Consider the following 17,620-nt stretch of genomic DNA (forward strand, 5'->3'; position numbering starts at 1 on the left):
ACAGGTTTTGTCAATTAAGATATTATCAAACTAGTCAATGTGAAATTCTAGAGGTACAGTATTATTCAAGTTCTAGTTTAGTGGCATTCATAAACTTTCAGCGCCGTTTGACCCGGGATAAAAGTCAGATTTGTGTCACCTTGAATTAACGCACCTCCCTACTGCTAAAATAATATCATTTTATTGAAAGAAAGAAAATCATTTATTATTTAACTTATTTATTGCAAATCTTTTCGCTATTAGTGTAGACGACAGACGACTTGCGTTTCTTTGAAATGTTGATATATTGGGTCTATCAACATTAGACTAAGCACAGACTAGCTAGCCCTTCTGTGCCCGCGATGTGATGTTAGGTCGAAAGGAAAGTGGGTCACACGACAATGAGCTGGAATGTCCCGGTAATTACTCCACAATGGAGCATTGTCTGTCGGTGACACTTCCGTCGAGAGCGAGGCTTTTCGTTTTCAGTGTTTGTGGACTGTGGTGGATGTGGTATGAGAGTTTGTTCATGTCTGTTCAGTTGTTAAGTGATTTATGAAAATTTTCAATGTAACAAGGGAACTAAAGTTGTATTTACTAGGAAAATTAATTATTAGTCTGATAAAATATCGTCAAACATCGGATGCAAACCATTTCTTTAACTAAGTTTAATTCGATAAAAAACAGTTAAGCCGTGTATTCCGTCATCTCATTCCTAATTTATGCTTCAAACTTTATGGAAACCTTGATAAAAACGACTCTTTTGGTTTAACTTTTTAGAATTTTCTCCCTTATATATATTTAGGTACCTATAATGCAATGTCATAAGCAAATCGAAACAGCTATGCTCTACAAAATAGCACTTACAAAGCTCGCGTGCTAACCGTTTAAATCTCATGAAGCATACAGCTTCATACCCTGATAAACACGGGAAACAATCGGCGACAGTGCAACCACAATCGAGCGGACCGCTATTTCGATACAAAAACCGATATCGCCCTAATAGCAAAGCCGCAGGTAGGAAGTGGACGCAGTGTGGACAAGTGATAGGGGCTGGCGATTTGGTACTTTCGGTTTACAGTACAATACTATACTTATGCTCTATATTCGCATTCGGTATTACTCTATATAGTTTTACTCCAAAACGAGTAAATATTAACTTGTGGACCGCAAAACTCATAGCTCGAAGTCTGCTGCTGTCTAAATGGAATGGTGTTTTGATGCGCCAATAATAAGTGTGTCTAAAAGTGCTATAGATTTAAAAAATGTGGTCTGTAGTAAGAAAATGTAATAAATATAATATATATATAAGTATAGAAATATTTTGATGGTACTAACAAAAAATAATGCTCACACCTGCATGAAAAACACGTAGAATGACTAAAACTTTACAAAACAAGTATTATAGGGAATGAAATTTAGTTTAACGCTGCATGGAAGAAATATTTAACCTGGGACTTAGTATAACAGTAATTTCCAATAATTACTATAATTATTACACCTTTATCGCTTCCTTCCTTAATAAAATGTAACGTATAAATTCAATATTAAGAATAACTTCACCACTTATCTTCATCTGCAAGACCTTTATTAAACATTAATTTAACTTGTAATATCGTTTTATTACGCTATAACAGATCGCATTACGATAAATAAATAATAAATAAATATTATAGGACATTATTACACAAATCGACCTAGTCCCACAGTAAGCTCAATTAAGGCTTGTGTTGTGGGTACTAGGCGACGATAAATATAATATTTAATAAATACATATATAGATAATAACACCCAGACCCAAGAACAAATAATTGAGTTCATCACACAAATATTTGCCCTGACCGGGGATCAAACCCGGGACCGTCGGCTCAGTAGGCAGTTACTTTACCACTGCGCCAACCGCGTCGTCAAAATAAATAATTGTTAGCCATAACATTTTATTACATTTAATAATAAGTTAATAATCGCCTTCGCTCATGACTTGGCCGTCGCGTGATAGTCAATCATACCGTCACAGCTTGTGATTTCTAGCTGATGTATATTTTTGTTATTATTGCACTTTCTCGTTAATATCTCTGATTATATGCATAACTTTACAGTACTCTGATAGGAAAATAATCGATTTCTATCTATAAAACAGTGGCGTGACGGGTTAAGTGGAGCTAGGGGCTCCACACTGGAAATACACATTTATTTTGTTTGGTCCACACGGCATAATTTCGCTTCCAATTCCTAATACCGTAATAATAGGGAACAAGAAGCATGTATCCGTTCAGATTTCTGTTTCAGTAAAAATATAAAAAAAATAAAAGTACCTACCTAATATACAAAAAAATATGAAACAATCCTGTTTCATAATTACTCCTACTTCTGAAATTTGATTGTCATCCACCAATATTTTTGAAACTCACTTGCTTCCATAAGCAAGTTCGATAATATCCAATCATGCCTTCGAATTAAACATGTTTTATATCTAAATTAAAGGTAAAATGTCGTGAAAAAGCTAGTAATTCCACTCATAGTGTAGCACGAGCGATCATCGACAGATTACCAGCAACATGTTCCACATTCGGTATAAATGGTGACAGTTGAGCCCAGGGCTATCAGAATTAGTATCTGCTTATAATTTGTTTTGGTCGTTATCAGAAACACTGCTTTTGTGTTTATTGTTGTAGATCAGAATTAACATTTAGCTAATACAATTTGCTGTGGTGTTATTGGAAACACTGCTTTTGTGTTTAGTGTTGTAGATCAGAATTAACATTAGCTAATACAATTTGGTGTGGTGTTATTGGAAACACTGCTTTTGTGTTTAGTGTTGTAGATCTTTGTGTTTCTGAAAACCAATAAATGGTATAAATAATAACTGAATTTTGTATGGTTAAGGAATTAATGCATATACATAATAATGAACCCGAGAATTAGGCCATGCCTAGAGTCCGTAGTTCATAGAGTTACAGTTACACAGTTGATATTTATTACTTAAGGGTGCGTATAAAGCAAAATTACCAATCTTCTATTAGATGATACGTGTAATATTCAAGACCAAATCTAAAAAATAAAATATATATCAAACTAGATGATATGTTCAACGATTCTGTTTAATCAAAAACATAAAATATTAAAATTTACTCGATAAAAAAAAATCACCAAGTTAGCTCTAATTTTCACACTTTTACGTTTTCTACTTGACATGGTAATACTTATTATGATTTTTTTTTCATAAACAATTATATTAAAACATTATTAAACAAAAGTGGTTTATCGCAGATAAACCAAAACTAAAAGTAATTACACAAAATGCTCTGAAAAATATCTTGCAAATGTTTTAATATAATTGTTTATGAAAAAAAAATCATAATAAGTATTACCATGTCAAGTAGAAAACGTAAAAGTGTGAAAATTAGAGCTAACTTGGTGATTTTTTTTTATCTAGTCAATTTTAATATTTTATGTTTTTGATTGAACAGAATCGTTGAACATATCATCTAGTTTGATATATATTTTATTTTTTAGATTTGGTCTTGAATATTACACGTATCATCTAATAGAAGATTGGTAATTTTGCTTTATACGCACCCTTAAGCATTTTATTTGTGACTATTGGTTAAAAAAATACTTTCAGTTCTAATTCAATGTAAAAACCACCTTCTTAGCAAACGAAATTATAGATTATATCCCTACTCTCTTTCACATAAACCACAAGTTACTGTAATCAAACAGAACCGTTACCATAGCAACCCTATCTCGCTCAAAGTCGCCGCGTGTCACCACATCTATTATTACGGGCCCTTTAGCCAGCTGTCGAATGTGGGCCAGCGTCGCCAATTATGGCCGATGGAATTACGAACCGATTGGTGACTCTATCTCGCTGAATACTGAGTGGATGCTTAACATACTTGTTTGTGAAGATTATCCTTTTTTGTGCAGTATTTCTGTAGATTAAGTCTTCTGTTCAGCATGAGTTCAACTAGGTACATCGTCTATTTATTATCTTCTAACAGAATGAAGATGTACACCTCAGAAATTTTATATATATTTACTTATATAATATTATGTGAATTCATGGTTCAGACATCATTTCTAAATGACAAATATATACAAAGTATAATGCTTAGGCAAACCGCTCATTTGGGGCATTATTCAGAAAGTAGTATAAAATGTGTAACGGTATAGACTATAATATCCAACCATCTTCAAAGTTTTCCTAACTAAGAAACGATTATAGTGCCAATAATGTTTCTATCTACTCCATATATCGTTCAATTAGTCCACAGATATCATTCCACCCCCTGACCTCTATCTACGTGCGTGGGGCACCTGCGTAGGCGCATACCTCTTAACGGTCCCGATGACTAGTTTATGTGATTGGCTTCGCTTATCTTGTGACAATGCGGTTTAGCAAGTGCAAATTGATATAAGAGAGATGATTATTTTGGAAATTCAAGCTTTACATTAATTTACATTTAGGATAGTTACTAGTTATTATTCTGTGATTTAGGTTAGATACATAACGTAATATCAATCATTACCAAATCTGATGGTTTAGATGCGATTTTTGCCTTATTTGGTATATGCTATTCTTACAATTTAAATATTTAAAATTAATAAAAACATGCTTATCAAATAGATCAATGTTCTTAGGTTAGAAAAAAATTAAAACTGTTGCAATAGATGTAAATGTAATTAAAGCAAATTCAAGTTAAAAATCGACGTAGGTACTCCAAATATTTTTAACACAATACCCTACGATACATCCCTATAAATAAGTTACCTGCAGTAACAGTATTATATTATATTATTATTTATTAATATAATGAATACCGCGAATATTATTAACGCTGTATCTGATTATTTCCAAACAACGGTTAATATCTAGAAATGCATTAAATATTCTTATCTAAGCTATTAGAGCCGAGTTTCTCTGACTCCAGCTGGTTAGTGCCTCTATGGGACTGTTTACCATCAATTTGCATTTGCCTAACGTTAATGTTTAAATTACCCTTAAATTGATTATACACGAACGACTTTTTTAATGTTACTTGAGAAATTGCGACGTTTAAAGCAGTCACTTTCATTTTGTAATTATCAATCTCAATGTAGTAATCTACATAGTATATCTCCTTTTTAGAAGGATATATATTAATAAACGTATTTATACTATTGTTTGACTTGATGCTATGATGATTGCGATTTGCGTACAAAAATCTTTAACCTTTTATTTCTATATAAAAAATTTTCAGTAATTACTCAAAAAAAGTTGTTGCTTAAAAATTTGGTAACGTATTTAAAACTGTCTGATTGAAATAGGTAAGAGCTTTTGAATTACTAGACTATACAAAAAATCTAATTTAAAATCAGTATAACTTTTGATATAAGCATACGAATCCAGTATTATTGAAATAGGTCGCAATCGTATATCCAGCCTAAACAGAAATTAGCTAAAACGTGGTCACCGACTAATCGTCCGTTTATAGCTCACCTAACGGTCCCTTTGCATGCGTGTAACAAACAATAAATTAGCATCCCGTTGATGGTTAAACATTAACATTAAAATATAAATCGTCATATTAAACTTTATATCAGTAATAAAATAATTTCATAATTCTACCTATATGCAATGTTTGTTTGAATAACGATTATGACGATTCAAAAGTGCGTCTCTAAGTGCTTCTATAATTGATAAATTAAATGTTTGAGTTTGAGTTCAACATAGGTACCTACTGCATTCGACAGAAACGATTTTGATAACACGACTGAAAAAAAAAATTTATTGTAAGAAATGATCTTGGGTACCTATGTTGAGGATATCAGTAACCTTCTGCGATATTTTTTCAAGGTAAAACGAAAGATACGACTTAAATTAAATTAATAATTATAAATGATTATTTATATTATGATGTAATGAATATGTTTCATTAAAAGCGCTATTAAAATATACTTTTTTCGATGTACACGATATAATTTTTGTACACGATTAAGGCGCACAGACTCTAGGCATCGCCATATGGTGGATGTTCCATGTACCCGGACAAAGCGGTTCGGATCGACATTCTTCATCCGAACCGCGAGGGACTGGAACATGCTTCCTGAGTATGTGTTCCCCGGCGAGTAGGTACAATATGGGGGTCTTCAATCGAAGAGTGAACGGGTACCTTCTAGGGAAGCGCGCTCCATCTTAGGCCACATCTCAGCTTACCATCAGGCGAGATCGTGGTCAAGCGCTTCCCTATCACACAATAAAAAAAAAAAAATATATAATGTACAATGTAAAATCTAAAGTAAGTTTATCTATACATTATTAACTGCCAACGTAAAGTTAATCCATACTTCCAAGTTCCATACTAATATTATAGATGCGAAAGTAACTCTGTCTGTCTGTCTGTTACTCTGCAATCACGCCTGAACTACTGAACCAATTTGCATTAAATTTGGTATAGATATATTTTGATATCCGAGAAAGGACATAGGATAGGTTTTATCGCGGAAATCCTACGGGAACGGGTTTTTCTCTGAAAACGCGGGCGAAGCCGCGGGCGGAAAGCTAGTACACAATAAAGTATTCTAGTCCCAAACGCGACCGAAACACATAAAGCGTCCACAGATTATCCAGCTGTATATATCCAATAAACACTCAAGATACAACGCCTACAGGCGTTTCGCTAATATTTAGGTTACAACAATAAATCCTTTAAGCTGTCTTTACACTTATATGCATTTATCTACGGAGCACATAAACCTATCGCACTGCGCACAGGCGTTGTCGCCATGACAACGGGCCATGCCATCCCATTCACTGGGTACTGAATGGCCGGGTCCCGCTACTCCGAAATTATTGCTCGACTGTCGCACGGCTTACATAATCGTTAATGGTTATTAAGCAAAACTATCGCGACACTACCTAATTACATAATATACATTACCGCTTACAAATGCCTCTCGTAACTTATGGCAACGTAGCGCGCAATGTGCACCGCTTTTTTCGATACCGCCGCGTCCAGGAATGCACCGGTTGCATAATATCGAAGGCGGTCGCGATCCAGTGTCAAATTAGACCATTTCTGGACGCGAAAGCCGTACAATAAATCTGGTTTGTCTTTACGTCTCATTGGCTGCGATTAATAAAGTTTGATATACGCTTATGAAGCGTTTCGATTCGATTTAATTGGTTTCGTTAACGTGTTTTACGCGAAATTTATTTTCACTTTTTCTGCTTCATTATTTTCGGCTTTCTCCTCGGCTCCCGGCTCGATTGATGTTTGCGTTCTATGTAATCTGTGCGATACGTGCTTCTGACGTTTTAATGCATGCGGGGTGTAAGTTATTTGGGATTTAATACTGCTTGAATATCAGGTTATTTTGAGTATCGGCGGTTAACTCGCATTAATCTCTTCCTGGTCGAGTGTAATTAACTAAGATATTTTGTAATAATTTTATCTTTACACTGATAGTCTAACATTAGACTATTATTACACATTTTTTACAAAATCTATGCCTATACTAACTATACCCGTTTATGTATGTTTTACGTAAAAAAATCGATACATTCATGTGCAATCCGCTCGTATTTGTTTTAATAAACAAACTGCATCATGTATTCACACCGGTTGCATCTATTCTTGGACCACACATAACATTAGCATAGATCAAACGCAGTGATAATAGTAAATTATTTACAATCGAACAGGTCCCGAGTTCAGTGGGCTACCATTCGGTTTATGTCCTCGTAAAACTGATAATCTTTTCAATAACATTCAAATACGTTTACGATCTAATTGTTACATCTTCAATTTTATAGAATTTGCACACAATGTCGCTACGTTTTACTTGTTCTTTATTGATACTTTTATTATGGCAAGGCATGTTATTTTTGTGGATGGAAAATTGAGATAAGATATAAGTGCTTATTGGAATATTCATAAATTATTATCAGCATCCATTACCGTCGCGGTCGTCTAAAGCAGTTCATGCACTATACATCTATACTTTTCTCTCTAATATTATAAAGCTGAGGAGTTTGTTTTGTTTGAACGCCCTAATCTCGGGAATTACTGGTCAGATTTGAAAAATTCTTTCGGTGTTAGATAGCCCATTTATCGAGGAAGGCAGGCTATATCATCACGCTAAGACCAACTGCAACAGGAGTGGAGCAATGCGGGTGAAACCGCGGGGCACAGCTGGTAACTTAATATGAAAAACAAAATTACAATAAAGTGTAACACAAAATCGTCGTACGTTTAAATTTAATTTAAAAAACAGCAAGCACTGAAGAGCAAAAAAGTTCACAAAAAATGTCTCAAATTAATTTATGTCTTTCGGATATAATTAACATGAGTACTGACAAATTAAGCTCTTAAGTCGTAATTACAGATAATTATTCACAAGTACTGTTAGTCCTTGCGGTGGGTGACATGACATACAATTTTCAATGTATTTTTTGTGAATAGATAAAAAATAAAGGTTTTTTTACAATAGGCTATATTACCTATTCGTGCTGGGATTACATAAATGTAGCATTGAATTATCACATACAAAAATACGTACTTTAAAGTGTTCGATTATAATTTAATAAGTAACACATTTTGCATTTGTTCATATTATTCAAAATGGATAACGATATTAGACTTGTTTGTTAAGAAATCTAATAAATTGAAACAAAATACAGAATATACTAAATCGAATTTGTAATTTACTAATTCTAAAACTTAATTTAAAGACCAAATACGAGAAAATGTTAAAGTCGCAGAGCCAAATACTAGAGAAGATTCACATAATTTTATGTACATGCTGGCTGAAATAGAAAACGTACATAAATTTAAATGTAATGAGTCGTAATGTTGTCGCAATTTGCTCACTAATAATTAACTTATTAGTGAGCAAATTGCGACAACATTACGACTCACTACACGCAATTATTTATTACGATTATAAATATAATGAGTTTGGAACTAATTACGGCTTTCAGAATGAGATATAGGCTTTTAAAGTAATATATAAACATACTTATGCGACATTGATATAGCCCTGCTGTTACAATAATTAAACGCAGATTTACTTTACATTTTTTAATTAGCAGTAATGCGTAGTTAGTTAGCGTAATGCGTTTGTTTAAATACTTTATCATATATAATAGGTACTAACTTATGTTAAAAGTATCACTACATAGTATAAAACAAAGTCGCTTTCTCTGTCCCTATATGTATGCTTAAATCTTTAAAACTACGCAACGGATTTTGATGCGTTTTTTAATAGATAGAGTGATTCAAGAGGAAGGGTTTAGTATATAATTTATTATGTTTTAGACAAAGCGGGCGAAGCCGCGGGCGGAAAGCTAGTTTGGTATATACCGAATTTCATGCAATTAGTTTTCATAATTTTCTCGAACAGACCCCTTATCATATCAACAAACAAGTACTATTTAATAAGAATTTCTATTTAACGTTTACAGTTAGGACTGATGAACAATTCAACGGGCTCATTTCCTTAACCGTTTGTCCCTTTAATTTGTTCCTTCCCACTAAATCATCATCGCAAATCGAATTTGCCTTTAGCAGCTAAATAGGATATTGCCTACATTTATTACCAGAAATGGTAAACCTTTCTAAGCATGAATATTCATGATTTGAAGGTCTAAAGATTTCCGCTTTGCAATAACCATGCGATTTTACGAGCTTGAAAATTTCTGAAATCTTTTATAGAAGGTTGAATTTACATTTGTATACAGCTGTTATAATCTTGTCATATTTCCTATTTGTTTGACCTCTGTGTTCGACTTTAAGAATAAGCCTTCCAAAAGCACATTACCACTACAATACTAAGATACCTACTTACTCCAAAATGTAATGCATAAACGTCCAAATCTAAAGACCACTTTAATTGTTGCAGCCGGACACAGTCCCGCAAGCCAGCATCGACATGACCACGGTGCTGGAGGTGAGCGAGGCGGACAGCGTGACGGGGCACGCGCACAGCCTGGCGGTCACGGCGCCGGAGCGGGTCACCTTCGTGAAAGGCACCTGCCGGGAGGAGGCGCGCTGGTGGGCGGACGTGCTCAGCGTGTATCCGAGGAGCAAGGTGGGTACTAGTGTACTAGCAAAAAGTATTTGGGTTTACACATAGAGCGAACAGCCTGGCTTCGTCACGTCAACCTGACGGAGTTGCTTCGCGCGGAAAATATTTAGCGAGGCTATTCACTCCCTGTGGAACTGCACATTGACTAAGGGTACTCGGGTATTAGCAAAACGCGGAGCAACGTGAAATTTTAGAAGTTTTTCTAGAAAATTTGAATTATACAACTTGAAAACTTGACTGTCAAATGTATTATGATTCCAAGTACAAAGTACGCTGACCATATAACTTTTTAAGTAGGCTTTTTACTATATTCTTAAAAAAACATGAATTTTTCGAGTGCCATAAACGCCACTCGCCCTATTATATTTATTAACGTTTCAATTAATTATCCACTAATTGCATTAAACGTTAGATAATCAGCACCAACGTTCTCGTAACTCAAGTTACAACATAAATAATTAAAATAACTCATCGGTACAAAACGGAAAATTACTTCCAGTCCAGGCCGAGCCTGCAATTTGCGCACGCGCCGCTTTCGCTGACAAACGGCTTATTAACCGCCACTTGGCCACTTAGACGTTTGAAGACCATATTTTGGACTTCCTGGGACCAGATATTGGCCATAAATTGTTCATGAGCCAATGATTACGCGGTCGAGATTGAAAGTCACCTCTCAGCGAGATATTACTCATCAGAATTTATCGCTTCCGGAGTAATGATATTTAATTTTCATATAAACTTAACTTTGTAAATATAGTAGGCAATATAGTTGGATAACTTTCGCTTAATAACATAATTATAAAGTTAAACAAATCCCTACTCCTATATTATAAGAATAAAGGCACATATTATTGTATCACCGAAAGCTGAAATAAATTAACCCATTAAATAAAAGTTTTCCTCAAAAACTTTACCAAAAATCCGGTTGCCAGGTTTCCGAGTTGACTCAACAATCACAGTTTGTCAATTCAGAGAAGAATTTTATTAAAATCGTATAACTATCTAGGCCATCGACTTTTTAATGAAATTCCGATAAATAGAAGATTTGATGTATTTTTAGATACGAATTGTGGATAGTGTCCAGCTAGTTTATAGGACTACATTGTTTCTTTAATTTTACTTCCTAGTGTCACGCAGCATCTCTATTACCTACTGATTCATGATTGTTTTACCTTAACGAGTATTCTAAGCGAACCCATTAATTTTAAAACTTATAACGTATTTTTACACATTGTTACTTTATAAACAAAAGCTCAAAAAAAAATTAGACATTGATTTTTCTTGTCCCAAAAGGTCTATCAAATCATAATTTTAGTTCCTGTATATTATTCACTTATAATACCACAAGAGCTTCAAAATTATCGGGTATTTTCCGATAGGTTCGTTGCAAACAAATGAAGGAGTCAAGTTTTTAGTCAAGGTTAAAAAATCACGAGCGCGAAGCGCGAGTGATTTTTCCTGAAAAACTTGACGACTTTATTTGTTTGCAGGGAACCTTGAGGAAAATGCCAGATAATTTTGAAGCTCGTGTGGTATTCGGGGGATTATTTTTCCGTCCCAAATGTCGGCCGCCAATAATTTCACAATTGAATTCAACCTGTCAGTTTGACGTCAACGACCAGAGAAAATTTTCAAAAAATTATCAGTATAATACCATGTAGGTTGTACCACGTGACGTCGAATGGTGCAATTCTATTGGTCGATATTTGGGTCGCAAAAATAATCATTATTCTTTTGCCAAGATGCCTATTGACGAGTACATTGAATGGAAAGAATTTGTTATTATATTTAAGACAATTACAAAAGGACACGTGTTCAATATATTTTTAGACAAGGTCAGAAATATAAAAACTTAAACTAAATATGTAGCATAATTGGCTCATCTAAAAGCACCTGCGTGCAATGTGTATCGTGGAATTAAATTCCTTATAGCTATAGTAACAAGTTATTTTACTATTGAACGTGTAGAAGTACCAAGTAAATCATTCAATAGAAAGAAAAGAAAAATCACATAAACGTTAACAGAGAGCATCGAACATATTATTTCCGGTAATTATTGTAAAAATTAAAAACAATTTACACATCCTTTAGAAAATAAACTTGTTGTAGATTAGTGTTTAATTTATCAATTTACGAGTAAGGTATTTAGCAATATTATCAACCTCTTTACTAATAAGATTCCATACTAATATTATAAATGCGAAAGTAACTCTGTCTGTCTGTCTGTTACTCAATCACGCCTAAACTACTGAACCAATTTGCATGAAATTTGGTATGGAGATATTTTGATACCCGAGAAAGGACATAGGCTACTTTTTATTGCGAAATATGTACCACGGACGAAGCCGGGGCGGACCGCTAGTATTCATATAAACATATTCAAATATATAATTTTTCCATTACACTATAAATATGCTCAGTTAATTTGGATTCTCATTACTCAATTTAACTTCAAAGCATTCAAACGACGACCTCATTTCATCCAACTGCTTATGCGCCAATTGCTTCTATGTAATTCTTAGGTCTATTGACATTTTCAACTTTATAAGCCTCTTACATATTCTAATGTAATGTATAATTATATACTAACTAGCGGTCAGCCTCGGCTTCGCCCTTGGTACCTACATCGGCTACATGTTTAAACTATCCTATCTCTCAAGTTGGATCGAACTGCACATGGTGTGCGAATTTTATTATAATCGGTTAAGTGGTTTAGGACATTGTGACACGAGATTTATATATATTAAGATTTTATTGATTCATTTAAATAATGAATAGAAACATAATATTATCAAGCACATCTTTATTGTTAGAAACTTGCGGTAATAACGATTTCATCTTGTTTTAATTGATGAAGATTAGTCCATCAATTAAAACAAGAGAATGATCTATTAATGCAATTTATTACATCGTTTGCTCATTAATTTAATTAATTGTTATAATTGTGAGTACGTGCTTTAAAGTTATCTGAATTTGATGTTCTATTATCATGCTCGTTTTGAAGTGAAACTTCTTTAGGCGCGTTGAGAGCAAAATTTCAAAGTCGCATCATGGCAATACCGTCACGCCATGCAGTAAGGCGACGATTTTGGCATCTTTGAATATTGTCAAAGAAGTTTCACTTCTAATACGTATGCTCGGCACACGTGCTCTTTTTTTAAATTATTTCTCCTACATGTCGGTATGATGTTTCTCCTATAAATAGACTGGAAATCTACCAATGACGTCGTCAACGTCCCAAAATCAGTTCAAGACAATTCCTGGAAAATATAGGTCCTATATAACGACCTAAATAATTGAGGTCGTTATACTATTCGGCCGATCTAGTTGTCTGTGCTAGATACAAATAATAGCTGGCTGTAATTAGCTCAGGATCGTCTTACGTCTGACTCACACGACGGTCAACCTTCGATTATTTTTGCATTACAACAATTTTATAGCAAGCGAGAAAAATATTATCCTTAAAATTTTAATAGGACGGACCTACGCTATGAATCGTTAGTTATTTTTGATTCATCGTTTTCAAAAAATTTGAAATGACGAAGACTTTCTAATTCCTTTACGAATCATGAAAATACATACAAATTTTTAAAATTAAGTTTTATCCTTTATGTGACAACGTTTGCCTATGCCTAACTAAGGAACCAAATAACCGTTTCTCAGAATTAAAAGCTATATTTAACTGAATAGATAATAACATAGACGAGTGTAATCAGGTGCAGTTTCCATTCTCTCACATTCATAAACAAGACGATGAGACAAACATCCGAAACGACGGGAGACCGGAAAATTGTCTACATTATATTAATATTTTACGTCTAGCCATTGAGACCCATATGTTAAACAGACACTAGATAGTATATCTTAATATATACTAGCGACCCGCCCCGGCTTCGCACGGGTGCAATGCTGATACTAAATACACTACAGAAAAACTGTGAAGTGTGAACGTTGTATACTATAAAAACATAGCGTCCCGCTCCGGCTTCGCACGGGTACAAAATAGATAGCCGGGCGGCCGGCCTGTAGCGCTGCAAACGCTACGTCCCGCAATTTTTAAATCTGTAATATCTTCGAAAATATTCACTTAAATCATACGGTGTAAAGGGCCATATAGATCTATATTAAATGAACAATGTATTCAAGGTATTTAATTGGTTAAGGATTAATGCTGTATTGGTTAAAATCGCATCGAAAATTAGCCATTATTTGTCGTAAAAAGTAAATGACAAAAAAAAAGTTATTGTGGGTTATCCATAAGAGATAGACATATACCATCGCGGACTTTTCTGTAGACCTTTTCAATGTGTATAATACTTAGTACATTATTTTGATAAAACTCGTAGGGTTCAGCCTGCGTTTGCAATTTAAGCGGAAAAAATGTAATTTTTTACGACATCACATTAGAAACCTCAAAAATAACAGTACTTCTCTACTATTTAATGGATGTTATTATACATATAAACCTTCCTCTTGAATCACTCTATCTATTAAAAAAAACCGCATCAAAATCCGTTGCGTAGTTTCAAAGATTAAAGCGTACAAAGGGACATAGGGACAGGGAAAGCGACTTTGTTTTATACTATGTAGTGATAAATCTCGTGTCACAATGTTTGTCCTCAATGGACTCCTAAACCACTTAACTGATTATTATAAAATTCGCACACCATGTGCAGTTCGATCCAAATTGAGGGATAGGATAGTTTAAACATGTAGGTACCACGGGCGAAGCCGTGGCGGACCGCTAGTATCTTATAAGGATAAGAGTATAAACTTGTATATCAGTACTTTTAGATTTCACGGTCTAAAGACAATCTTCTTTGTCAAAATGTTTGACTTATTTTGACCAGTTTTATGAGAAATAAATCGTATTTATATCTAAGCTGAAACTTCTTCATGTATAAATCATGAAGAACATAAAAAAGATAATGATCATCTCAGCATGCAGTTAATTGGATGAAATCGCAGATAATCAATACAAATAGCTAATTAAAATCATTGGAAGATAATTGATACATAGAAAACGGTAGCGGACATAACGTGTCATCCGTACATAGACTTGAGGAAGTTGACGAGAAACTGCGGTTAATCAACTCAACCAAATTTAGTTGTAATCAGTGAATTCAGATTCTGTTAATGTAAGAATTAATTGGTAGGACATAGAAATGATCCCTTATATGGTGTTAACCTATTTAGATGATCTGGGGCCTTAGACAAAGTAACAATTAAAAAACGATAACGAAGTTAGAAAAGGCAAAAATGTATGGGATTGACATTAGATAGACCACGTGATCTAACGCGGCGTATGTCAATCCCATACATTTTTGCCTTTTCTAACTTCGTTATCGTTTTTTAAATGTTACTTTGTCTAAGGCCCCTAATCGGAATTCTCATAATCACGTGCAAATTTGCAGAGATATCTCGAAAGTATAACTTTATTTCTCTCGTGAGATTAGATAGAACCAATTGAGTGAACTTGTCTGCTGATAATACGTACATATAGTATCAGTTCCTTAACTGATAATATTTCTTTAACTTTCTTCTTTCTTATCCCGTCTCAAATTATTCAAACATATTTGAGTTGATGATCAGAACAGTAACCAATTTTTCATAATGGCCTACGTGTTTTGTTGGATAATACGTATCCTTTAATGTGATTTAAAAGGAGATAGTGATCCAAAAATACATATGAAGCTCAAACATGTTGGCATTTTAATAAGTTTTTGAACATAACCACAGATTCAATAATAAGAAACAGGAATATAATTTACCGTATGTCGTTCTCCATTTGAATATTATCTTTTGGTGTTTTCATCCTTTTCTAACTTATTATGGGTATATTCACCTCTCTCCGAAATTTAGGCGCCAGCGTTACAAGCCGAACCGGCGGTGCTTTGTCAATTAATTTTATTATCTCTGAATGGACTGTGAATCATACACGTCGGTTTTAATTCTAATCTATATTCATAAGGAATTAATTTCAATAAAATTTACTGAATAAATCCGTGCAGGCATCTTTATGGTAGTCAAAAGTTCCGACGTTAAATTGTTGTTATTGGATTTCTTATATATGAAGTTGATAGTGAAGATCATTGGATTTCAAAATTGACGTTGTATAATAATTAATTCATCAGACATGGAAAGATTCAGTCCGTGGCTTTACTCTCTTAACAAATTTCATGAAAATATAGGTTCTATAGTTTTTGTCACAGTTTATCACTCAGTAATATTCCGGCAATCTTTCGTAATCCTAGCATTAGAGGGTATTAATACTTTTTCAATTGTTCACGTTTTTACAATTAAGTCTACACGATGAAAGCAGTTGAAAAAATCTAAAAACCATAGATATCTATCACCGTTTACTACCAATTATTCCATTACGTACTATCGTCTACATCTCGCTCTACGTCTGCTTTCGACCAATTAACTATGATTTCTAGCGTTTCAAACATCCGACTAGAAAATGTCGGTTTTTTTATACATGGACATAAATGTAATGAACGCTTAATTGATTTATCACTGACAGCGTGTTGAGTTCGCATTATAAATCAGATTTAAAGAAAAAATAAGGATGTGTCTGTGATTCTTAGTACTAATATGGATTAATTTATGCCCATAAATATAATAGACGGAACGAATATTATTCTATGTATAGACTTGTCCAACTTGTTTTCTATTTTAATTATTAATTATTTTTTCTTTATAGGGACGACACAAACGAAATGCGACGTTTCCTGGCGGGCAAACAGCGAGCCTGCTGCAGTCTTCTACCACGAGAAGTAAGTTCTGATATTCTTATTTTTATACTAATCGTTAGATTATTGGGAACATCAAACTTTATATATTCATTGGATACTAAACATGTTCATAAAAATGATTTTGAAAGTATTCATTATTTCTTCTTCCCATATTTACATTCGTATTCTTAGAAGTCTCGCTAACATCTTTACCTTATATTCCAAATTCACTTCTTCTGCATTACCACTGAACCCCCACAAACGCCGAACAAATCAGTTTACCTTCCATAAAGATCCTGCGATTACAGAGTACTCAGCAGACGCGTCAACGCTCCGGGATGCTGCTGAGGCCCGACCCCGGTACTGTGGGGGAACTACCACCTGGCCAGGTCCGAGGGTTCAGCCACCGCAGCCGGAGATACCCAGCCTGGCTTCACCTACCAATATTGACACCAAAGGTAAGATGCTTTGATTTGATTTATTAAATTAGTAAACGGTAAATAATGGTAGAAGGCTCACGCGATTAAAGTTTACTGAAATATATCGAAAAATTAAATTAGATGGTATATCATATGAAATAACCTCTTGACAGCACCATCGAAGTCTAATATCCAGATTTTTCTAAGACTTAATGATCAGACGATAAAATAGGACACTAATTTCTCCGGGTCTTACCCATTCTTGAACTTTATTTTTCTTGATTTAGTATTCTATCGGCAAAATGTCAAGAACTGTCCTTTCCTAATTAACACTTGGCAACAAAAAGCAAATCCGGTCCAATTCCACACATAGTTTTTGTGCATCAATTAAATATGCGCGCATTAATTCCATTC

General features: G+C 34.1%; 1 protein-coding gene across 1 annotated transcript in view; it reads left to right on the forward strand.

Moving 5' to 3' along the window:
- The window catches only part of osp (myosin phosphatase Rho interacting protein outspread), a 256,619-nt gene that overhangs the window by 211,222 nt on the left and 27,777 nt on the right, over nt 1–17,620 (forward strand). The window contains exons 4-6 of the mRNA XM_089698688.1: nt 9,865–10,053; nt 16,757–16,829; nt 17,081–17,245. Of these exons, the coding sequence (XP_089554814.1) occupies nt 9,865–10,053; nt 16,757–16,829; nt 17,081–17,245 (427 nt within the window). The remainder of the gene's footprint in view (nt 1–9,864; nt 10,054–16,756; nt 16,830–17,080; nt 17,246–17,620) is intronic.

The sequence above is a fragment of the Colias philodice genome, chromosome 9, assembly GCF_061535455.1.
Source record: "Colias philodice isolate Cphi_HAF_F1 chromosome 9, ilColPhil1 Martin Lab GWU primary, whole genome shotgun sequence".
Lineage (NCBI taxonomy): Eukaryota > Metazoa > Arthropoda > Insecta > Lepidoptera > Pieridae > Colias > Colias philodice.